Source organism: Meriones unguiculatus, chromosome 2 (assembly GCF_030254825.1).
Source record: "Meriones unguiculatus strain TT.TT164.6M chromosome 2, Bangor_MerUng_6.1, whole genome shotgun sequence".
Taxonomy (NCBI): Eukaryota; Metazoa; Chordata; class Mammalia; order Rodentia; family Muridae; genus Meriones; species Meriones unguiculatus.
Genome location: NC_083350.1, coordinates 119,267,382 through 119,291,906, shown reverse-complemented (window position 1 = coordinate 119,291,906; position 24,525 = coordinate 119,267,382). Strand labels below are relative to the sequence as shown.

At 44.6% G+C, this 24,525-nt stretch overlaps 2 protein-coding genes across 3 annotated transcripts in view; one reads left to right on the top strand and one right to left on the bottom strand.

Moving 5' to 3' along the window:
* Positions 1-3,398, top strand: part of Zdhhc17 (zinc finger DHHC-type palmitoyltransferase 17) — a 58,747-nt gene extending 55,349 nt beyond the window's left edge. For both annotated transcript variants that reach the window (XM_060378036.1, XM_060378037.1), the window contains one exon: positions 598-3,398. In XM_060378036.1, the coding sequence (XP_060234019.1) occupies positions 598-736 (139 nt within the window). In that variant the 3' untranslated portion in view covers positions 737-3,398. The remainder of the gene's footprint in view (positions 1-597) is intronic.
* Positions 3,399-6,023: 2,625 nt separating this feature from the next.
* On the bottom strand, positions 6,024-24,049 carry Csrp2 (cysteine and glycine rich protein 2). Its single transcript, XM_021659005.2, has 6 exons — positions 23,896-24,049; positions 12,594-12,706; positions 9,888-10,056; positions 7,330-7,459; positions 6,809-6,902; positions 6,024-6,317 (listed from the first exon to the last, which is right to left on the bottom strand). Exons 2-6 carry the CDS (start codon positions 12,703-12,705, stop codon positions 6,241-6,243), a joined length of 582 nt encoding a protein of 193 aa, XP_021514680.1. The 5' UTR covers position 12,706; positions 23,896-24,049; the 3' UTR covers positions 6,024-6,240.
* Positions 24,050-24,525: the final 476 nt, after the last annotated feature.

The window sequence follows — 24,525 nt, the reverse complement described above, 5'->3', positions numbered from 1 at the left end:
GCTGCTAGCAATCCCCAAATTTCTGTAGTATGATCAATTATTGTATACTTCTGGAAGGGAAACAGACTTCTACTAGAGGTACAATAATTAAGTGTGATGTACAAAATGGACTGCTTTTCCAAGTGTTACTGAGGTCTTGAAGTCCTTGTGCTCACCTTGACATTCTTTATAGATTGTCACTTTTATTAAAGGCCATTGGCAAAATCAGACTTGAACATAATTAACTTTCACCTCTTTGCTCAATTTTGGACCTAGTTTGGCTTATTGGCAAAAAGCCAGTAATCAAGGAAGGATGGTGTGTGTGTGTGTGTGTGTGTGTGTGTGTGTGTGTGTGTGTGTGTGTTAGAAGCAAACAGTGTATACAACATTGGAGTGAAACAGTTGTAATTGTGTAGTATCTTAAATTAGCAAAAGAATAAAATAAATGCTGGTAGACATGTAGAGAAACATGCAAGCATATCTATATTGCAGTGATAAGTTACATCTTTCTTGCAAACGGCCTGAGTTTTTAAGCTTAGAAAAAAAATGTTAACATGGAAGTCATCCTAAGTCATTTGTACTAACTGAATTCTCCTTTCTTTTGGGGTCTGATTTTAGCCACGGATGTGTAAGGAATATTATAGACTTCTTTGAATTTCGATGCTGTGGCCTCTTTCGTCCTGTTATCGTGGACTGGACCAGGCAGTATACTATAGAATATGACCAAATATCAGGATCTGGGTACCAGCTTGTGTAGCAGCATCTTTATCCTAGGAAACAATGTTGCTGAATGGTGCCTGAAGATTGTGTCTGTCCGTGTCTCTCTCACTCGAATCCACATCCTTGGAACAAATAGCATGCTATATGTAGGGCTAACAGTGACTTTTACAGTCTTATTTTTTTTTCAGTACTTTATTAACAAAAGCAAACATGGACAGAACACACTGCCACTTCTAGGAAGAATAAAGATCGTAAAAAGAATTTTCACGGTTCTTAATATAGGAATTCACATCATACTCAAACTTGTTGATTTTGTTTTCATATTTTTTTTCATGAAAAGTGAACTTACTCTGTTACTAGAGATGGCATACCAAGGATAAATGTTCTTATAACTAAAACTCAATTTATGTTATATGGCTAAATTGTATGATGCAATCTTAAGAGTATTGCATTTAATTCCAGGAAAATTGTCTTAAATTGATGACTAGTATTATGTACATTTTGGATGTACATGTAAATACTGTGATGAAAATCATGTGGTTTTATTAGAGATCTACTGTACTGTGTCCCCAAAGGCACAAGAAAATAATGTTCATGGAAACGTGCTCACTGTTCCTGTTGCCGCCAGCTGTTGCAGCGCTGGTTCATTTCTAGTTCAGTGAAATAATTTCTAGTAACCTTGCTCTGAGGTCTCCCGGTCTGATAATAAAGCACTTGCATGAGTTTACTAAGTCATAATATTTTGTTGAAATTTAAAGCCCTACTAAGTGCATGATACACTACATAGAATGTGTACTCGCAGATACTGTCCAGTGAAGCATAAATTAGGATTTAAGTTCATGTGCAAAACAGCCCAAGTTTTTAAAGAGTTCAAGTTGATTTTCAACAAGAGGCAAAACAAATAAGCTAATACAAAATTCTTTATTAATAGAGATAAATGGATATGCTTCTTTTTAAATTCTGAGCTGAAAAATAAATTGTAGACAAATAATGACGTCTAAGCTAAAGATGAAGCATGATCTCTGTACATAGCACATGTGAATAAATGAAAAGCTAATGGAATATTCTTTTTTAAAATGACCTATCAGAAAGTAGAATTTAAACCCCAGGGTTGTTTTAATTTTGCCAATATTGAATATGTTTTGAAGTTTGTAATGCTTTCTGAAATATTCTCAGATTTTACTGTTAAATGTGATGTACTGATTAAGTTGTGTTGTAGCATTTCCATACCCTCATGAATTGATTTGTCACTGCTTCCATGAATATTGTTTACAGGGAGACTTGGTTTAGTCCTCTTAATTGCTGTAGCAAACTGTGGTTCGAGCAACCTGTGGGAGGGGCTGGGGGGAAGGGTCAGACTGACAGATCCTAGACCAGTGTAAAGAATGTGTATCTGTATATAAATAATTTATCAAATAGTTTTCTCTTTGTGTCTATATGTGTTAGTGTTTTTAAAGCTGCTCATTTCATTTTGTCCAACCAAAAAGAAAAGGGAGATTTTATTAATGAGCTTCTAGTGATGTTCAATATTGCTGTTAATAGGCACTATACCCTGCAAGTTCACTGCATGTCCAGTGCTAGGTTAAAATTAGTATTCCCTGTAAAATGCTGGTTACAGGTATTAAAGCAATCTAGTGGTCTACCCGCCCCTGCCTTAGTAAGAGGAGCAGCGGACATGTACATAGTTGATGCTCAGTATTTCCAAGTACTACCATTTTATAATAATTACTGTGACCATATGTTAACCCCCCCCAAAATTTACCCTTATTGTACTTGAGGGTTTTAATATTGGAATTGGCATATGTACTTTATTTTTGAAAAGGGAAGAGATGGGTGTGGGGTGGTAATAGCATTGTACCATTTTGTCATAGAATGTAAAAAATTGGTCAACTGTACAAATGTCTGCTAGTTTTGGCTATTATTGGGGGAAATTTTAGGTAATTTTTAAACTCAAAGGTTATTTATAAAATGCTAGGATTTGTTTTAATTTTGTATTTCGAGTCACTTCACAGGAAGACTCAGTTGCAATTTTTATCAGATACATTTTTATCAACAGCTAAAGATTTTGATGGTTCTCTCAGTTTGAGTCAGAATGTTGTTACCATCTTCTTTCTTTGTGGTACAGTATTCTTTCAGTATAAGAGATGCTTCTCAGGAAAGCAGCAAACCCCTGTAGATGTGGAACTCCATGGAAATTATCTGCAAGGAGATGCTTTTACTACCGACCTTTTCGTAGTCTCAGTGCATCAGTAACAGGACAGCCAGGTGGCTTGGAGGCAGCTGTGCAGCGGGTAAGGCTCCTGTGTAGAGTGTAGAGCCAGTTTAATCCAGCTTGTGAGCTGTGAAGGAACAGCTCTCCTCTCTCAGGGACAGAGTTCTTACTGCTTAGTTGGATTCCTTAAGGAAGGAGGGACTAAGTTCTTAGCTCTGAACCTAAATTCTTTGGAGTTTTTTTTATCCATGTTTTTGTTGTCTGTAGTTTATTTTAAATACTAGGCATAAAGAAGCATCCTACTTAAGCTATGAATATTTTTATTTTATATTTTATTTATAACTGTGCCAAGTATTATTTTGCTACTTACTGTGTTACTCTGTGGAAAGAAAAACTTGTAAAGTGTTTAATAAATTAGTCCTCCTTACATAATTTAAACCTGTCAAATTTTGTAAAATATTAATCAAAATAAATATTGACTCTTAAATGGTGGTGTCTGCTAAATTCACTTCGAAGAAATCAAAAGTGTAATATGAAAAGAGTCTATATTTCTATCTTGATCAAATTGAAGTCAAGTGAGGAGTTCTTAGGAATTTGCAAAACTAAAACTGGTGGTATTCTAAAGTTTCTAGCTCCCTGAGTATGTGTGTAGTTCTTTTTCAATAAAAAGATAGCTTTTTTTTAATTCCGTGGAATTAGTAAGGACCTTGGGAAATATATAAATCCTAATTTTTAACGTATGTGTGTATGTCTAAAGCATTTTAGTAAAATGGTATCTACTGAACTTTTATCCTGGTTACTTCAAATGCCAGGCATGGCAAAGGAAGTACCTTTACAAACTTGGAAGGCCTTTAGTGCCGACCATTTTGTGGTCCCAGTGCATCAGTAACGCCTGTCATCCATGTGGTGGATGTGGTTTCCTGTGGTCTCAGAGGCTGGGGCTATTCATCAGGGGTAGTTTGAAGTTGGACTAACGTTCGATTCATAAATAACTTTATGGTGTGAAATAGAAGGGCGCTAGCACTATCTGGAGCTCAAGTGACAATGTTTTGTGCTCTCCTCTTCACTGTTCACATGTCTCTGTCCTTAACAGTCCTTGCCAGATTGGTAGGCCTTTTCTGTGAGATAGCTGTCTGATTCTAGTTTGTAGAGACATCTGAAAATTGGTACATTGCAGCCCATCAGCTTAAACTTTGTTAAATACATTTGTGGTTTTTAAAATAGGAAACCTGTAGTGCTGGTAGAACATGCAGTTTTGGTCTAAGTCACAAACTCAAGGAACCAGATCTGATCCTCAGAAAGCTCTTGCCTCTGACTGAACATGCTCTGCTGAGTAGTCTCACTCAGCTTAGTCTCTGTCACCACACGTGGCTAGAGCTGATGAACTTCTGCCTTGTTGCTAGCTGGCTATAAACCTGCCTGCCTCTGCTTTCCAGGTAGCAGGGATTATAAGTATGCACCCCCACACCTATCTTGATGAAGTTAAGTAGATGACAACACTTTAGCATCATTTATAAACAATTATAGCATCAAAAGGCTCATTGTGGCTTGGAGCAGTAGATTTAGTTTTAGCAAATTTGCAGCTGGTAGGATCTGTAGATTTATAACTACCAAATTTGGAAATTCCTCAGTCATTTTTCAGATATCTTTCTGTTTCTTCCCTCAAGTTTCAGGTAGGCAGTGCCCACTACTTACATGGAGTGGCAGGGTAGCAAGTCCTGCGTATAGCACTGACTTCCACTGTTGTCTACATGCTCTTTCTGTTGGGACAGTTTTTGTCACTTTCTGATCATTTTTTCCTACAGCCTAATCTGCCGTTGCTGTTAACCAGTATTCTTGTACTCTGTAGTTTTCAACTTTGATACCTGATGTGGAAGTCTATTTTTTTCTCTACTTTTTGAAGATGTTCTGCAACCTCCTGTTTGTCTTTGCCTGTGGGCGTTTGATAGTTTCCGCCCTCATAGATGGTGTGCTTCTAGTGGGTCATCCCCCCTTCATGCCTAGTAGTATTTTTTTTTATTAACTGCTAGACATTTGGTATTTTGTATTAAATATTTTGAGCTTCACTCTGGAATTAAGAAACTTAAAGAAGTTTTATCTTTTTTCTTGATTTAAAAAAAAATGTTAGGTAAGGCTAGAGCATTTCTCAGTTTATTATGCCCAACCAAGGACCATGCATAGAGAGGATCTAGGCCCCCTGCACAGATGTAACTGGTAGGGAGCTCAGTCTCCATGTGGGTTCCCTAGTAAGGGGAGAAGGGGCTGTCTCTGACATGGACTCTGTTGCCTGCTCCTTGATCACTTTCTCCTGGCAGGATACAGTTGCCAGGCCACAGAAGAAAAGGATGAAGGCAGTCCTGATGGGACTTGACAGGCTGGGGTTAGTTGGTAGGGGAGGAAGGCTCCCCCTTTCTGAGAACTAGAGGAAGGGTATGGGGAAGGGGCAGGAGATGGGAATGTAAAGTGAATAAAAAACTTAAAAAAGAAAAAAAAAAAGCCTTTTGTGTAAAGTATATTAGCCAAAATGCCAATGATGCTTTATAGCTCTGTGTGAGGAGTGGGGACTTTGTCCTAAGAGCATTGGAGGCCAGAGGCCAGATGTCAGGGGTTTTACTTGATCAGCTTATGTTTGAGACAAGGTCTGAGAGGAGCTGAATTGGTGTTGGTGGTAGCCTAGCAATCATGAGTTGAGGCATGTTGACAGCTAAAAAAGATCTGCCCGTGTGTGCATGGGAGTGGGAGCATGGAAACCTGCTGGTGGCCACACCTCCAGAGAATGATAGCCTCATTCCTACCCCAAGCAGCTACTACCTGGCAATAGCTCCCCTTCAAGACAAAACAAAACAAAACAACAAAAAAAAAACAACAAAAAAACATGACGATTGGAGGGTGGTGTGTTTCAGGTATATGCTCACATTTTGTTGTTTATCTGTATGAAATTCTCAAAAATAAAAATGATTGTAACTCCCCACAGTGCAAATGCTATCCTAGTGCACAAAGGAGTTGATTGTCTTTGTTTTTTAAATCAGGATAGTGCTTTTCACTGGAGGATGGATTTTCCACTACCTAAAATCACAGCAGCTCCTCTGAAAGGTTAATTAAGAGCCGGTAACCAAGTCAAGCCAAAGTTTTATTTCAAATGTACAGGAAATGCTCTTAAATGCTAGTGAGTAAGCGGGAGTGCAGTGCTGTCCTGTCCAGCCCGCCTGTGCAGGTAGAGGTGACGCACAGGACGCAACACTGGCAGAGTTTCACAGTTGTGAGTGCTGTAAGGCCATCTGCATTTCGGTAACAGACTCTGTGTGACGCTTAGTTCTGGGTTTACGCCATTACTGAGCATGAACAAGGGCCCCTGCTCCTTGGCCATAGCCAAATCCCTTGGGTCCAAAGTTCTTTGCATAGCACCCTACAAAGGAAAGGGAGGGTTAGTCAGAGTTCATTAACTTTGCTACCACTGCTTAAGACAGATGTCCCACATTTAAAAACAACTGTAGACTCTGGCAGAGGTCAGTTTAAGATACAGTGTGTGCTCTGTGAGAAGCATCCTAATCTGAAGAAAGTCCAGGAGTTCCCACTGCAGTGTAGTCACAACCCTGCTGAGTTACAAGCACGAAATCCAGCTAAGGCACACGTCTATGACCTTCATGTGCTCATATGCTTTGCTTAAGTAGGAAGTCAGAAGGCTATCATGAAGCTCAGCCTCATGAATGCACTATATAAGCACTTTACTGTTTGGCCAGATTCCCAGCCCTGTGGGAGTTACACATAGGAATGGAAGAGTGTCTGGGTCTAATTTTCCAACATTAACACTATACTATGTCTCCTTTTCTGTTTCTAGGGGACGTTTATGTCCGGTGTCTCGCTAACTAACGGATAACAGGGACAAACCAAGTTTACCTTTACAATAGATTTCACCTTCTTTCTCAGTCAGAGTTGTAGACTCAAGACTCTTGCCACACTTGGCACACCGGAAACAGTTTTTGTGCCAGGGCTGGAAGAGACAGGTGTGTTAGGGCATTTAAGAGGCCTGTTTCCTTTGGTATGATTTAGATGCAGCAAGTGGCTAGGGAAAAATCAACCTACGAGCAACCTCCTCATGCTACGGGTTGGCTCAGCTGGAAAGCTGGACCTCCCTGTCCATACCCTACCCACCCGTAAAGGGCTGTTAGCCTGGGGGCAGGCTCTGGCTTTGCCACAAACCCAGTCTGCTCTTTTGAAGCTGCTGCCTTCCTGGCTGAAAATTTAGCAGCCCAGAGGAATCCAGCATTAATTTTTCCAAGTCCAGGTATCTAATGATCCTCTGATGTCCTGGCCCTGGTACACTGCAGAACCTCTACAGAGCAGGTTGTTTGCAGTTTCGTCCTTTTTAAGAGACTGCCTGGGGCTATAACAGTTACCCATTAGGGTCAGCAGTTTACCTTTCCAGCTCCGATTATCTTCTCAGCAGCATAGACGGAGTCTCCACACCTGGAACACTTCTCAGCACCTCCATATTTCTGGGCAAATTTAGAAGTGTTTGGATTTGTTGTAGGCCTGTGAGGTTGAGCACTGGAGGAAAGGGGGATAAATGAGGCAGTATTTCCTCAGATGTCCTTGTAAGCTAACTGGGGGCTGCGGGGCTTCACTGGCCCGGGGCATCGTCAGGAGTCCACAGGCTGCCACCGCAGGCAGAATAAAGAAACACCCCAAGTGTGCAAGGCTGAGCTAACCTCACCTGTGTCTGCATTCATCGGTACTAGAAAAAGTCAAGCCAGACGGAAACTTAAGTATCTCCTCTCCCTCTGAGTGTGAAGGGAATTTTCTTACTCCCTAGCACTTCCCATGACTGAGCACTTTCTCCCCATAGTCCTGTCAGTACACTTGATCGAAGCTAGCTTTGTAGTTGACAGGAGATGCAGAGCTAATGTTAAACAATCCTGGCATTAAAAATACCTGCAAACACATTGGCTGTGTTAAGTTGTTCACGACTAGGGAAGGCAAGCAAGTTTTACAGATTATTTGCTCCATATATGTTTAGCAGGTGAAGTATGAGTCAGCTACTTTCTTCATGGGAAATACTTCTGGAGATCTGCCTGTTATTCTGCTGTTTTGCTTTTCGTTTTCATGTGATAAGATGTCATATTTACAGGCAATGAGGGTGAATCACTTAACAGGTTTGTTTTCCCCCATTCATAAGCAGGCACACCAGAGTATGCAAAACATCGTCCTGGCTAGGAGGGCATTTCCGAACCTGAGTCAGCAGGTGCTGGTGCTGGCTGCGTGACAGCTCTGCACTGGGTAATATGCCGTTGAAGTACACACATTAGCAAAGTCAAATAAACTCTTAAAATGCTGGGTTTTGTTTTGTTTTAAATTTATTTTTCATTGATTACAGCTTATTCACTTTGTATAAAATGCTGGGGTTTTTTTTATTAATTTTTCGAACACTTACCTGCTCCTCTCTTCACTCTGTTTTAGTTAGTTTTCTACATGAGTTGATGAGTGTGTGTATCTGTACTTGAGTCGTGCGTGTGTGTGTGTATGTGTGTGTGTGTGTGTGTGTGTGTGGCCAATTCAAAGTATGAATTTATTGTATGTTTCTTCAGTTGTACCTAACATGTATGTTCAAAACATTTTCACTACTTGATAATGATTATTTTTTTTAAAGTGATCTTTAAAAACTTGCTAAAAATGATACCCAACACTTGAAGATTAGAGTCCCAAGGAAAAAATTCTAAATATGTCAAGTCATTAAGAACTTTACAAAGCTCCCCTCCCCTCTGGCATTTTGACTTCATAGGGTATGGATATTTCCCATTACAGACAGAAAGTGCGGGCTCAGATGTTAAGCATCTTGCTGGTGGGCTAAGTTGTAAGCCTGAACTAAAAACACTGGTCCGCCTTAAAGACCGTGTTCTTCACCTCAGGGCTACCTCTCAAGGAGCCCCTTGTGAAGCGCTTCCACCTGCTTGTTGAAAGACACGCCAGGGGTGTTGGGTCATTAAGACAGGCTTCTGGGAGAAGACGTCTTTAGACCCAGTCCTAAAGGGAGAGTAGAAGATGGCCCCAACAAGAAGGAACAGGCAGGATTACAGCCGCTCACGGGGCGTGTGCACAGGGCTTGCTCATTGCTGGAAAAGGTGGAGAAATAGCAGAAAAACGTCCTTCATCACAGTGGTTTGCCAAGTGTGGCTACAAACACTGGGGTCTTGGATGAATTTAGTTTTCATTGACAGGAAACCTCTGGAATCAGGAGTGCACTTAACAGGGGAGCATGAAAAGTACAGCGCATTTTAACACTCCACAAACTGTATCGGCAGTTCCCGGACCATAGAGGGAGACCCTATTCCCGGAGGAGCTGGGAAGAGGAAGTTCCAAATGAAATTACTGAGCAGGAAAATGAAGCACTGAGTTATGCGAGCAGACTTCACACTCTGGCCCTTTGGTATCAGTACCGAAGACTAACGCTTTGCATTTCCCTCAAATAATCAGAAACAGGAAACTTAATTTTTAAGTTAAAGGACAGTAATTTCCTGAGGAAACAGTGACTAATGACTTTCCATGGACTGCTTAATTGTATACAAGCAGCGTCTCATGATTCAAACGCTTTGTAATATTTGAGCTCCAAATTGCTATGGAATGTGAACTTAAGTCACTTTTCTTGAGACATAAAAACGCAATAAATCCAGGGCTAGAAGTCCCTGCAGTAATTACTAAGACTCTAAATACAAAACTGTCAATACTTGGGCTACAGTGCTGTCACTTTCTTGGCTTCTCTTTGTCTCCCTGGGGGACGGTCCTCCTCTTTCTCACCTCTCTCCTTCTACAATAAATCTTATACCAAAAAAAAAAAAAGTCATGTTTACATAGTGTTCGGTAGAGGTGACATCACATCTTGCTGAGCTTAAGCTGCATATGTAGAAATTGCCAGGCTCCTGGCACCTGGGCAGCAGCAATTGTTCTACCCACGTTTAAGACAGTTACAGCATTCTCTCACCTCTCTGGCTTGATGCCCAGCCTCTCACCACGGTCCATGTTGAGTGTGCCAGCGCCCTGGCCATAACCATAGCCTTTTGGTCCATACTTCTTTCCGTAGCAAGATTTGCAGTAGATCTCTTCATCATGAATTGCTACTGTTGTGCTGTCTAAATTTTTCCTGCAAACCACTAAGCCCCGGGGAAAAGTTAGATTTTTAAACATCATTTAACAGTGTGTATTTTCCTTAAGACAGTGCTGTCTCCAAGTGACAAAGGCTGTCTCTGTCCCACAGTTTATCCTGTGGTTTCCCAAAAGCTCTGAGCGAGCATCTGCACAGCCCTACCTCACCTAGAGATTGAGTAGCTGCCCTCTGGGGTATGTGTGCTAGCTCTCCAAAAGAATGTTACTACAGTTTCTACACCAGGGATTCTAACTTTCTGTATAGGATTTGCCTATTGGTAGGAGGGAAGGGAGTTTTAGAAGTGCCTATAGAAAGAGTGAGTAACGCCTTACAAACCCTTTCAGCTTTTAACACTCATTCTTTCTGACTTGCCACACCAGAAATTGCTGCATCACAACCTGATAAAGAACAAAAGAGTAGTGCGTGCCTTGCCATTGGCCTCTGCTGGTACCCCCCCACCACCACCAAGAGTGCCCTCTGGATAAAAAGATATAAATCCAAAATTCTAGTTTTTATCCCTTGTCTAGAATGAAAAAAGAAAATTCCATCTCCCCAGCAGCTTTCCCAGCAGTGATAAGTGGGTCTGAAACTCATCAAGTGGTTTGAAGCCAGCATTTGCTTTCCCTGTCTCAAAGGAGAATGCATTCTTTCTTGATGGATCCCTTACCACAAGACATTTCTACGTACCCCACTTCATAAAACTGCCAAATGTCATCATGCTTTATCCAGACATTATTTCACTTTCTAAAACTGCAAATCAGCTTGAGGAAAAAAACCAAAATAAAACATTGTGAGGGAACTCACTGGTGGCAGGCACAGTTGGACAGCTGGAAGGCAAAGCTTAGTGCCGGAGAGGGAGGAATTTCACCCCCTTAAAAAGAAGAAGGGAGGTGGACAAAAGAACAGCTGGCCAGCTGGTTTAAAGTAAACAATGCCAGGCTTCTGATATCTTAGACTAAGGTGCTCCCTAGAAGAATAAGTGGCAGCTACTGTGGACCTCAACTTCAGGCTCGATGCTAAAATTCATTTGCTTAAGACATTAACCTCCTGACCTTAATGCAAAATAGTCTCAGCACAGCATAAGTACACACAAAATCTGTTCTCAAAAATATGTATGCTAGGGCTGGAGATGCCGCTCACTGATGGAGCACCTGCCTAGCAAGTACAAGATCCTAGGTTCAACGCTCTACACTGCCAAACCAAAGCAATCCCGTGTGTTAGCACGGCAGTCTGCGCTGTCATCCCTCTTCAGTCTCCGCAGCAAATCCTCAAAGATCTGTGACCCTGAATTACCTTGTTAGGGCTTCAGCCAGCAGAGACAAGTATTAGGAAAGAGGAACGCTGACAGCAAAGAGCCTGGCAGTTAGTAAATAAACACAGATTTGGTCATGGTGCAACCCTCGGGGCTTAACCCAGAAGAAACTGGGAACAATTTCTCAAGTATTTGCATTTCAGAGTTCCAACATGTTGCTTAGTTACATGCCTGTTGAAATAGATTCCCTTAAAAAAAAAAAATCACAAAGAGAAAAAAGCCACTACTTCAGAAAAGAAACAGTTCAACCAAATCTGAGGAACAGCAGTCATGATGAAGTCATAAAAAATGCATGTGTAATAATTTTCCTTTTCATAACCACAGCTTTCTGTTACTTTTCACTGTCAGTCATGCTGTGCATGAGTGCAGACAGCTCGTATGCTGGTACCTATGGAAACAAGAGAGGCCACATTTGAAAGTTTTTTTTTTTCCCCTAAATTTTAATTCTTAATGTAAGCAATTTTCTGAGAGCAGTGGCTCTCAACTTGTGGAGACGGGGTCTCAATGTCTTTTCGATGCCACGTGCCTGGCTTAGAACTTGATAGGTAGACCAAACTCAGAGGTCTGGGTTTAAAGGTATACCACAGGACATGCTGGCCCAGCACATTTATGTTTAAAATATAGCTGTATACAGTACTTTTCACTGTATAATGCTCTGTCCTGTGAATGGGTTGTCTTGTTTCTCTCACAGGGTGTTTATTCTTCAAAACACACAGATAATGTTGCTTTACGTTCCACTTACTGTCTACACCTCTTCACCACACACCTAGTAAACAATAACTCCCAGCGTGCCTGTGTGGGCCCTAGGTATCCCATTCTCTTCTCCCAAATGAAGAATAGCAATTACCATGAGTAACTAACACTCAGTATCATAGAACAGTGGTTCTGTCAGAAAGGAACCCAGCCAGAAAGAAAGAGAAAACTGGCCATGATCCCCTTACTTATCAAAACTAAGCCAAACACGCAGGGTGTGCCAGAAACCTGCAGCAGGTACCGGACTGCCCTCACACCGAAGCAGGGACACGGAGGTGACAAAAGCAAAGGCCAAAGGGCCGGAAGGGAGGGCCAGGTGTCTTCCCTCTAGGCTCGGTACTCAAAGTGTCTGAAGACCACAGAGGCATAGAAACCACCTGTTGCTCTAAAATACTACTCTTCGCCAGTGTCGTTTTTCTTCGGGTTATTAAACCGGAGCTTTTACACGGAGTTCCGTCAAGGTGGAGGCAGATACTCACTGCACAGAAAGCAGCAGCGGTGGAAGCTCCGCCCATCACACTGCACCTCCTCCGCGTGGTACACCGTCCTCCCGCAGGCCCCGCACTTATTTCCACCGCCCCAGACAGGCATTCTGCAGAACAAAGGAGGCGTTAGGACGCGCTGCGCTCAGGACACGGTGGGGATCGTGCTTCCTCATGAACCACCCAAACCGCAGCTTTCAAAGGCCTGCGTTCCTCCAAAATAGCCCCATCTCCTCTCCCAAATTATAGCTCTCATTAGAAAACTGGCTCAGGCAGCGTCTTTTTTTTTTTTTTTTCCTCTAGAAGACAAAGGACTTGCATTCAGTGGAAGAGACAGGTCACCAAAGTACAATGGAGAATACGCCACCAGAATCCACAGGAATGAATATGGGAGTGGAGAGGCAGACACTGTCCCCTCTCACACCCAGTTCTTAACGAACCTTTTAAAAACTCAGCTGGAAACCTTACATTTAAGTAGAGTCATTTGCTACATGTTTAATTCATTGTAAATATATTAAATTCTTAACATTTGATGTGCATAAGCCATGGACATACTTGTATATGCCTGCTAGTGTTCAATCTGGTTATGGCTCAGATAGCTGTCTGTGCCTAGCACACTGCATAGGATCCCCGCGTCACCACAACAAACACGTCCAGACCGCTGCCAAGAAAGCTGCGGTGCTGCTCTGCACTTCCTAACCCCGGAGGCCCCTGTCCAGCCAACAGTTGGCAGGTTTGTCAGGTTTCTTCAGGTCTGTGAAAGTATGTGGGGACAACCTCCAGACATGGTCTGCTGTGATGGGAAACACGAGGTTAAGTCCCGGACTGTGAAGCAGGAGCAACATTCTAAACTGGCCTCCTGGGACAGCTTTAACCTGGCCAATGTTTGAGTGCCAGCATTCTCAACTGCTGGAGCCAGGACACCAAGCCAGCCTGCTGAGAAGGGAACTGACTGGTTTCTGTCGTCCTCTCACTGGTCTCTAACAACACAGTGAAATAGTCCCTTCTCCCAACACCGTTTTGGGGGCTTCCCTTCTGTGAGGGTACTTGCAACCTCTGCCTGCTAAGTTCCTGGATGTGCCCCCTTGCCTTTACAAAATGGCTGGTTCTAAAGGCTGACATTCAATATAAACCCAGAACAGCGTTGATAAGCACGGAAGTGTTAATGAGTTGTTAATCTTTAACATTACAAGGGGGCAGATTCCCATACAACCATTAAGGTGGGTCCAGAAATCTACTAAGTTAATATTTAATATAGGCCTTCTATATTAAATATTTATACAATCAATCACTGCAGTGGGCACCTTGTCCCTAGACTCTCCTCCAGAGTAGCGTGGAGGGAACATCTCTCCTAGCACATACAGGTTTGAAACTTCCACTTCAAGGTAAACTTCAGGCAAGCATTTGGAAACTTGAGTTTGTGTGCCGTTAGTATTCACAAAAACTCATGCTGGTATTTAATTCCTCCACGTGGCAGCATTAAGGGGGTTGGGGCCTAGTGGTAGTACTTGGGTCCTGGGGATTCCATGGTTACACAGAGGGGGTGTATTAGTTCTCGCAATGGAGGGCTGTTAGAAAGCCCATCCACTCTGTATGAACACGCCTGTCTACCCTTCCACTTTTCCACACATGGGACAGCCTGTAGCTCCGTGGTAACCAGTCCTAGACTTCATGGCCACCAGAACCATTAGCCAGAAGCAACTCCTTTATAACATAATCCAGGGTGTGCTATAGCAAAAGAAAATAGACCAAGACAAGGATGACCACGAATGTGCAGAGTCAGTGTGCCCAAGTCTTGTTTCAGAAAAACCAGATAACACGCCACCAAAGGGGCCAGGAGACGGAGGCAAGGCAGAAAGGAGTGTGGGCTCACAGACAGGAAGCAACAGCAAGAAAGGAGGAGTCCCATACCCCGAGGCAGGAGGAAGGGGCTTACATACTGAGCTAGACAAACATGGGCTCTGGGCAACCAGAATATATATGGACTTTCTCAAAAGCCCTGGCATGTGCAGTGTCTGCTAAGAAAGAATCCAGGCATCCTAGTGTCTTTGTTTATGCTACAGGAGTTTGGGATGCCGCCAGGGCACCTGCTGAGCAAAAACAGGTCGTGTCGGTAGGATTCCTGCAGAGAGCTGCAGCACACATGGCTTGAAAGCACTGGTTTCCCAGGTATTGACTCTGCTGGCCTTAGCCTGTTTTGTGCTGCTCTGACAGATTCGGGCTGCACGATCTATTAAGAACAGAAATGGATTTCTCAGAGTTCTCAAGGCAGGAAATTTCAAGCTGCAGGCAGGCTTGGTGTCTGGTCGGAGAGCCTGGCCTCTGCTTCCAAGATTGCCTTCAACGGAGAGACACCATCCTCACATGGCAAAAGAGCAAGAAAGGAAGCCTACTTCTGCCTTTTACAAGGGACATTACTCCATTTCGTCCTCAATTTGCTGCACTCTGCCTCCCAACAATTTAGCACTGGAGTTTGGGTTTCAAACAGGCATTTTGGACCAAACCATCCTCTCACACCATGGCAACCCTGAGCCAGGTACGAACAGGAAACCTTCTCCTGCCAGTCGAGTTTAGCAAAAGGTGAACCCAGAGCTGTGCTTTAGAACAGGGTGAATAAAGAGTAGATACTGTAAACAAAGACCCGTGAGCCATGGTGCCAGGCACAGAGGAAGAGAAACGTGCTGAGTCTTTGAGCCCCTGATTTGGCTGAACTGAACTCCTCGCTTATATGAGACACTGCATTTGATTTTTCAAACCATGGGAGACCAGAGCCTGTTCCTTGAAATAAACAGTACCAACACCCCTCCACACAGAGTCCGAACTGATAGCACTAGTTAGCGCTAAGTCTCGGGTATCGATTTGCAAAAAAGAAACCACTTCTGCCAGACAGAAATAAAAGCATTCCAAGGGTCTGCAAGTGTTACAAGCTTGCCACCCACTCTGACTTTCCCTTTTGATGTACCGTCTGCCTTTCATTCCCCTCTGTGAAAACAGGTGCTTCATTGTTAAAACTCCAAGTGAAACTTAAGCCCGACCATAAACCCTCGACACAGAATACTAGCTCCATGAAATACGATTAGAGATTGACAGTGACTGCCCTTGCCTCCAAGGTCACCCTCCCGTGGGTATTCTGCTCAAGGATGCAAGAGGCATCTGCTGGAGGTTCCCTCATCAGTCCTGAGGAGGCCAGAGGTCAAGTCCAGACTTAGAGGTAGCCATTTGGCTATTGAGGCACTCCTATCATCAAGGTGTGTCCCCTCATATCAAATCTGAGCAGTTTACCATCAGCCCGGTAGCCAGCTTTCTTTGATCCTGGTATCCGTCTTTGGAGCAATCTCAATGAGGAAGCACAGCTCCGTCAAGACCAAGGTTAGATCAAGTTGTCCTTGAATAACATGCAGACCTATTTTAAGAGAAGAGACCAGACTGGCCACCTATGCTGTTCTTTCCAGTGAAAAGCAGTTGTGGTTTGTTTGCGTAAGGAGTTAATATGTCTCCTTTCCATGCGGTAGCAGTTACTATCAGTCCACTCTTACTCTCCCGTGCACGGCACTGCAGCCAAGGTGGGTACCTGGCATTTAATTTACCTGGGCCTTCTATAATGCTCTGCTTGCTATGTACTTAGCTTTTCTGCTTCGACCACACCTTGGACTTCTCCCACTTGCTACCAGTTCATGCAGCTTTGTATCTAGACATTAACGTCCCATCCATCTTAAGGGCTTTCTGAAGAATCCTTTCTTTGTTGTAGGCAAAAGCATCCCCAGGGAGCCCCGGTGGGGCTCGTGGTCTCTGTTTTGGAACAGCCGATGGGTAGTTGCAGTCAGTTCCCATCTATATGTTTTGTGTGTGTACTCATCCCGCACGCAGAGCCAAAGAGAAGAGAACTCTTGGCTGGTTGGTCCCTCATGAGCCTCATTCCCGGACACTGAAATGCCTGACGACGCCCCACTTCCAGTACTGCCGGCCTAAGAAAAAAGTTCAGCTTCACACATTGAGTCTGAATCCCTATGGCCGGGACCCGAATTTGGCAGGAGAACATATGATAACCTTCCATTTCTGTCACTCTTGGCAATGCTGTGCATATTTTTAAGAAATGCAAGGCTTCGTTTTTTTTTCCCTCCAAGCCTTTGGCTGTGCTCCTCTGCAACAGCTGCCATTAATCACAGCAGAATGGCTCTGCCCTGAGCAATCTGGGCTGCGTGCCTTTCCCCAATCCTATGCGCTCATTTACAGAATGTTCAGAGCACAAATAAAATCCCACTTTCCACACATCTTGCAGTGTAGGCCAAACACTGGCTTTCTCTGCCTTTAGCCTTGTTCTTGGGTTTTCAATATAACTTTCAGAACTAGAACTTACCCATTGCACTGGACTGAAATGCCTTGTTTCCATGCCAAAACATAGAGCATGCTAATACATATGTGAACCCTTCCCTTCCTGCTTCTCCTCAGTCTAAAACACCAACCCAAATCCGAGAGACTTATCCTTCTGAGACATGACCAGAGGCTAAACCTGACTCACCTGGTATGTTTCTCTTCTTCAGGTAACCAATGAGGCCTGCAAAGTGACCACGAGGGTCAAGTCATTCTCTAATGTGTTTGTGACTTTATTTTTAAGATCTATTTTTACTTTATATATTTGGCCATTTTGCCTGCACATCTGTCTATGTATCTTTCACATGGATGCAGTGCCTGTAGAGGCCAAAAGGGGGCAACTGATTTCTGGAACGGTATTACGGCTGATTTTGAGCCATCGTGTGGGTCCTGGGACCCAAATTCCAGTCCTCTGTAAGAGTATCAAGTGCTTTTTTAACCAGTGAGCTCTCTCTCCAGCCCCATGGACCAAGCCATCCTTCTACTGCTGGTTCTGTAGAACCTCAAAAGAACAAACCTGTTCTATTTAGATGTATAAGTCCCTGTTTAGGAGCTGAAGTCACCTGACCTAATAGTACTAACGGTTCGGAGTGGCTCCGTGAATAAATCCAGACTTTCAAGGCTCCCAGCTTCAACACTTCCACATAAAAGGCTTTGCTGTTACCCTAGAAACTTGGTTATTGTCTACTCTCTCAAAAGGGGAAGTTTTTATAAACCAGCCTCATCTTGAGCCACATTCGGGGGAGTGAAGTGGCTCGTTGAGGGATGGAATTAGTGGCACTGTCCCTACTACAATGGTTCTTGGCAAAGCTTCTATTTGAAAGCTGTCATTAACCAGAAATTAGGCCACACCTCACAACCGTCTGAAGGTTTCTCTCTTCTGCTGCTCCAGCTACCTACGAAGTTTAATTCTCTCAGCTAGTAAACACAACACCGCCAAGAACTGATCCTCAAGGTCTTGGTAGCCTGCTGCCCCAGCTCCGTCTGCCTCCTTCTAAGAAAGCCAAATCTTCACCCTGGCCCTCCAACACGAAAGCCGAGGAACCATGCAGTGAGAGCCTGAGCCGAGTAGCCAACAGTCTGCCATTCCCCTCTTGAGATACGGGGACAGTGGTTCCTTCTCTACAGAGCTCGGAGAATCCGGGAAGACAATGCTGCATGGAAGGCCCTCAGACGGCAGTGTTCTGGTCATTTCACACTATTCAGCTTCTGTGTGTGCTACCGGGAACTAAAGGTAGTGCGTGCTCCCCCACGGTTACAGCTCCCAGCCCAATTCTGACTTTTTAAAAATGCCGGGACACTAAGCTGTCTCACCGAGTTGCTTCAGTCAACCAGGAGCTATGATCCTCCTGACACAGCCTCTCAAGTAGCTGGGATTACAGGCCTGTGCCACCAGGTCCAGAGGGATGTGTAAATTTCATTATGAATACTCACTTATAATTCTCTCTTTATCCTTCTAGCCGCTGCCTATGAAGGCAACTGACCTCCCTCCCTCCGTGATCCAGGGACTAAGTTCTAAATTCACTTCTGTAAGCAGGTTCCACCGGGGGAGAGATGGACTAGAAGCACTGAGTAGTTGCAGCTTGCAAAGTTTTCAATAGAAGCATAATTCAACAACCACAGGTGCGCCTCCCTGAGCACCTGAGCCTCAGGCCTGGGACAGAGGCTTTGGGCTCCAGCCACAGCACTAAACCAAACAATGCTCCAGAAGCCATACACCTTACATTGGTTTGGCAACTGAGGATTGAAAGGCAGGGGCCAGGGGCATGGCTCAATAAATAGTTTGCTGCATAAGCACGGGGAAGGCCCTGAGTTCATATCTCCAGCACCCACATAAAAAGGCATACACTGTAATCCCAGAGCTAGGGGTGGAAGGAGATAGGAGGATCTCAGGGACTCTGTAGCCAACCACCAAAACAAAAAAACAAACAAAAGGTGAGCTCCATGCCTAGTGAGACCTTGTCTCAAAAAAAAAAAATACAGACAGCAATAAAGACACTGTTGACTATGGGCAAACCCCACCCCTAACACACGTGTATACACACACACACACACACACACACAAACACACACACACACACGAGCTATAAAGGAGAATGTCTGTTTCTTAGGGACTTGTCCTTTGATGGTAAAGACATGTAAACAGGCTGGAGAGATGACTCAGTGGTTAAAAGCACTTGCTGCTCTCCCAGAGGATCTGGGTTCAGTTCCTAGCACCCAAACAGCAGCTCACAACCTTCTGTAACTCCACTTCCATCGGATCCAACGCCTTCTCCGGAATCCCTCAGGGAACTAGGCACACCTGTGGTGCACATACATGCATCCAGGCAAAACACCCATACACATAAAATGATTTTTCAAAATATGTAAACAGGGCTGGCGAGACCGTGCCATCTGTAAGGTGCCCAGCTGCACAAACTCACGAGGATGTGAGTTTGGCTCCCCAGTACAGACGCAAAAGATGGCCATAGCAGCGTGTGTGTGCAGTCTGAACACGTGTGGTAACAGGAGCGGGTAGATCTCCAGAACTTATTGGCTAGCCATCATGGCTGAATCAGCGAGCTCCAGGGTCAGGCTATTGTTTATCAACAAAACAAACAGCAATAAATAAACAAAATTAAAGTAGACAGTGATCAAGGAAGACACCCAACATTGACTTCTGGCTTTCACCTGAGTGTGCGTGCACACACACACAACTATGTAAACAAATTTTAAGTCAGTTTTAAATTTACTGAGATGGTTTTATCTTGTGTATCCACCGATAGTGTGTTCCTTGAGGAAGACTAAGTGCATTAAAGATTGTGCATCAAAGATTACTACAGCAATGTCTGCCAAGACAACAGAAGTACACGCTACCTTAACACCTCTTATCGACAGTCCTGGTACAACACAATGAGTGCGGAAGTTAGATTTTGAAGAACTTAGGTCTGAAAGACAGTTACCACCTCAGTGACACTAGCAAAGTTCTTAGCCTTTGAGCTTCCACCCCCTGAACTGTAATTTGGAAACTGGGTTGGGGAGGGGAGTTAAGGAGATAGCACGTGTGAGCACCTGAGTACCAGGAAGAGGGCCAGGAACTCCACTAAGGCCACCTCTTCTTCAGGAACACCACCCGGCCTGGCTGTGGCACCAAATTCAACGGTGCATGCCCGCCAAGGTCACTGACCTCCAAAGCAGCAAATCACACTCGCGTTTTGAAGCTGTTCCTAAAACTCCCCTGATTTTTTTTTCGCCACGAAACTTTAAAGGTTAAGATCATCCGAGTCATGGAGGGTTCTCCATCGTCCCGTGTCACACACGCAGGAAATTTCCTGCCTGCCCAGAACCCCATCCAGGCAGCGAAGCCGGTGCAGGCTCAAACTCTGACTCCTCGACAAAAATTCCTTCTCCTCTCCGCTGACCAAAGTCTAATTTTAACAAGGAAAGACACCTCCCATCAACTGAGTGAACTTGGCCTTTCCATTTTAAATCATGTGCGTGCTGTTATGAAAAGGCCTTCAACAGGAGTTTGGCAAAATTCCAGACATGGGTGTGGGCGGTGCCTGCCCAGTCACTTTCTGTAATTAAACACACTGTACTGTAAATTTAGTAATCTCTGGCCCCAACACATCCCATAGCAACTCCCAGTCTATGGCCATGACCAGATATTTCACTATTCAAACAATCCTACATCTCCATGAGCCTTACAGGGAGTGGGACCTATACTCAGAGGCCAGGATTCCTGCTTATTTGGCGAATGGTAAAGGTTGACTATATTTTACCTGCCAGTTCTCTTGTTTCAAAAAAGGAAAATTATGATCATTTAGTTACATCATAAGGCGGTTCTGAGACTAACCAATTTATGCAAAACGCCCTGACACGTGGTCTCTGTTACATAACAAGTAGTGATAATTTACACACGCTCCTGTAATATTTACAATATTCATTCATGTTAAGTGGTTTATTGTTTTAATGTTCACAACTGAAGTAGGCATTTCCATGATCTCCATTTTATGGATGGGAATCTGACAGATGTTAACCCATGAATTAACCGTGAAAACAAAATTATCAATTTGACTTAGAGCACCAACAAAGCTCACCGCCAGCCACAGAGATGCAGACAGAGGTACTGTCATCTGTAGTGATGCCAAAGAGTCTTCGCTACACTGGATTCAAGTCTCTTCATTTTTCTCCTGTGAAGCCACGAGGAAACTTTTCCTACAGTTGCCTGTCAGGTCCCTTCACCTTGCTATATCATAATCTGTCTGATCTTTTATTAGTCAAAAGCAATCAGTACTGTTGGCACAAGGACCTCAAGTAAAAATTCAAGGACCCAGCTAGCTTTGCAAACGATTCACACACAATGACACACTATGATTTGTTCTTTCTCTACAACTTACAACAATAAAATGTAACAACCAAAAATTGTGCCTTGTTCCCCCTAGAATGAAGGATGAGAAACAGTCCTCTGGGCTTGATTTTTAATGTAAGAATTACAATTCCTTTAAATTTGGAGACTGGTAAGCTCAGTCCCACACACTGGATCTTATATATTTAAAAACATTTTGGACCAGACACCAATCTGTAAATCCAAGCTAGCTGGGAGACTATGACAGGACGGTCTAAGGTTCAAGGCCAGCCCTGGAAACTTTGCAAAACCTTGTCTCAAAAAAAAAAAAAAAAAAAAAATTGGCGGATTGTATCTCCGTCTAGACTCCCTGCTTAGTACTCACAAGGTCCTGGATTCAATCCCCAGCACTATGAGCAACACAAAACAAAAAAGCATGTGTTTGGAGAAGAGGTCCCGATATTTCACAAGACGTTAGAAAGGCCTGCCACACAAAAACAGGAGTCCTAGGAAGTGAGCACAGAGGATGCTTGGAGATACTCAGTTAACAGAACCCAAAAGGTAGCAAGCAAATGCCAGTCAGGCAGTGACAGAGCCTGAGGACACCTCTGAAGGTCTGCAGATGGAGGGAAGGGCGGGGAGACTGCTCAAGTGGAAGTCTGCGCTCTTGAAAGACTTACAGCAAGAACGATTTCATTTCAAGTTTCAGAAAAGTGCTGAATGTGGTCTGAAATCACAAGGAATCCACCCCCCCACCCACACACACCCACACACCTTTGACACCCCGCCTCCCCCACCCCACAGCCCCCAGCAAGGATGCTGTTACACCTATTCCATAAGAGGAAGTAACTGAGACAAGACAGTAAGGTAACTAGTGAAGAGCACCGTTGGGTACTGACAGGGGAGTCACACAGTCCAGGCTTCATTTCTGCCGTCCTGGCGCTATGCCTCTTCTCCCTTAGAGGGCTCCCTCTCTCCATTTCATTTGGTTTATCTAATTTGTAACAGAACAAAAATTAAAGACTTGAGCTCTCCCTAGCTATTTACTGACAGGGTTGTGCCTGGACCTAGTATCTCATTTTCTGCTCTCCCCCTACTTTATACCAACACTTATGCTATCTTTTGATAAAGATATAATTTGCCTCAAGTCCACGATTGTGCAGTTTCCCCAGGACGGGTCCTCTGGTCAGTACTGACCTGAGAGCAGTCTTTAGCATATTCCACATCGAGCAAGTGTTTGAAAACAAAATTGGGAATTGCTGACAATTTATGTTCAAAAAATAAAAAAAAAAAGTTTGGATAAAATCTGTTAATGAATATCTACTGCTACCCCAAATGCACCTCATTCCTTCTTCCTTCATCCAACTGTTCCTTCCTTCCTTTATCCAGTGCTGAGGTGTGCACCAAACACATTCAAAGATAACTAAACAAACATCGCAAAGACTCATGGGATGTATACTTCTACGGCAACCTGTCTATAAAAAGAATACACGGGACAAAAAGCTTGAGAAGCAGTGATGGAATTTTCAGTAACAACTACGAGAAAATGGGATCCCAAATATCATTTGTACGCAGTTTTGAGACTGTGTGATTCTTTCTTTTGAAATCCACCATTTAACTTTTTTTTTTTTCTTGAAGAATCTGGGTACAAGTAGGGTGCACCTTGTGGTTGTCCTTTTTTGGATTCTTGGTTTTTACGTACGTAGAGATTTCGCATATATTAGGAAAGTCAATACCTAAACTATTTTCGCTGTCCAAGTTAAAAAATTACTACATCCAGTATGGACTTTTTTTTTTTTCTGTATTGAAATGCGCCTTTTAAAGTAAACATGGATGTGGTATGCAGCCCAAACAAAACATGGTAACTTTTGAGTTATCGTGTAAACAAAAACAGTTCAACGTCCTGGCTTCCAGAGCATTCCTCTCTCCCCAGCTCTGAACCCAGATGGTGACTTTTAGGACCTGTTGCAGAGCTTCACCAAGCAATGCTGCATTTCTGTTGGTACCTGAAAGGTAGAAAGTACCGGGGAAAGCTAGGACTGACTGTTCAACTTGAATTTCGCTCCGGTTTCACTAAGGTTTCTTCTACATTTAAGATTCTGTGCCTGGTGGGCAGAGACCACCGAACAAAGGCGATGATGGCCAGGAGCTCTGTTTCGCTACAGGGGAAGAACTGGGGCTCGGCGGGTTGGGGAGACGCTCACCACCCCAGGGCGCCTACCCAGGCCCCAAGAAGGTCGGCCGGGCTGGGCATGCACACACTTGGGGTACTGGAGCCCCGAAGCCTCTCACCTCCTCCTACCCGAAGGCGATGGAGAATCGGCCCCGGGAGAGAGTCTGCGGCTACAAACAGAGGGGCTGGCGGCCACGAGAAACTCCCAGCTCGCCTTTTCCCCAAAGAACAGAATTGGACATTAAAGGTCGCGGGGGTGGGGGCTGGGGGTGGATGATGCTTTAACTGCCCCAAGGACACGCGGTCCCGGGGTAGGAATGGCCTAGGGGTAACAGCAGGTGTGCTAGAGGACCCCGCACCGGGGCAGAAGGGGGAGGACGGGCGGAGAGGACAGCGACCCGCGGGCCCGCGGGCTGCCTGGGACTCACCCGAGCGGGAAGCGGGAGCACGCGGCGGCGGGCGGAGCTGGCGAGGCACGAACCCGGGAGAGCGAAGGCGGCGGGGGCGCGCGCGGGCCCGCCTTTAAAGCCCGCGGTGGGCGTGGCCTGTGGGCACGCCCCCTGCCCGGCGGACCGCGCAGCCTGCGGGCTCCCCTGGCCGCGAGACAAAAGACCGGAATCCCGCCTCTGCCGCAGGCTTCCCGCGCGCCCGCCTCTCTGTCCCCCCACACCTAGCTGCTCCTGGCCGGGCCCGGGGCTTCCCGGGGCTTCCCGGGGCCCGGCTGTCCCGCCACCCCCTGCGAAGCAAAGGCCATGTGATGGACTCCGGGGTGCAGGGCTCCCCGGTGCGGGACAGTCTCCGGCCCGCGTGGAACCCACAGCTTTCCCGTCTTGAAAGAGCAGCGTTCCCCTTCTAGACTAAACAGATGACGTTATGAAAACACCTCATTCCCCAAGTGTTTTGCTTTCCCCACCACTCGTTGCTGAGGGGGAAGAAACCCACAACCCACGCAGAAACCCTGGCGCCAAAAGGCTTCGGGTTTCGGTTTGCCATTATCAGAAAAGCCCAGGGAGGCCTCTGCGAGCGATGACAGCAGAAAGGACCCAAAATCTGGGCTC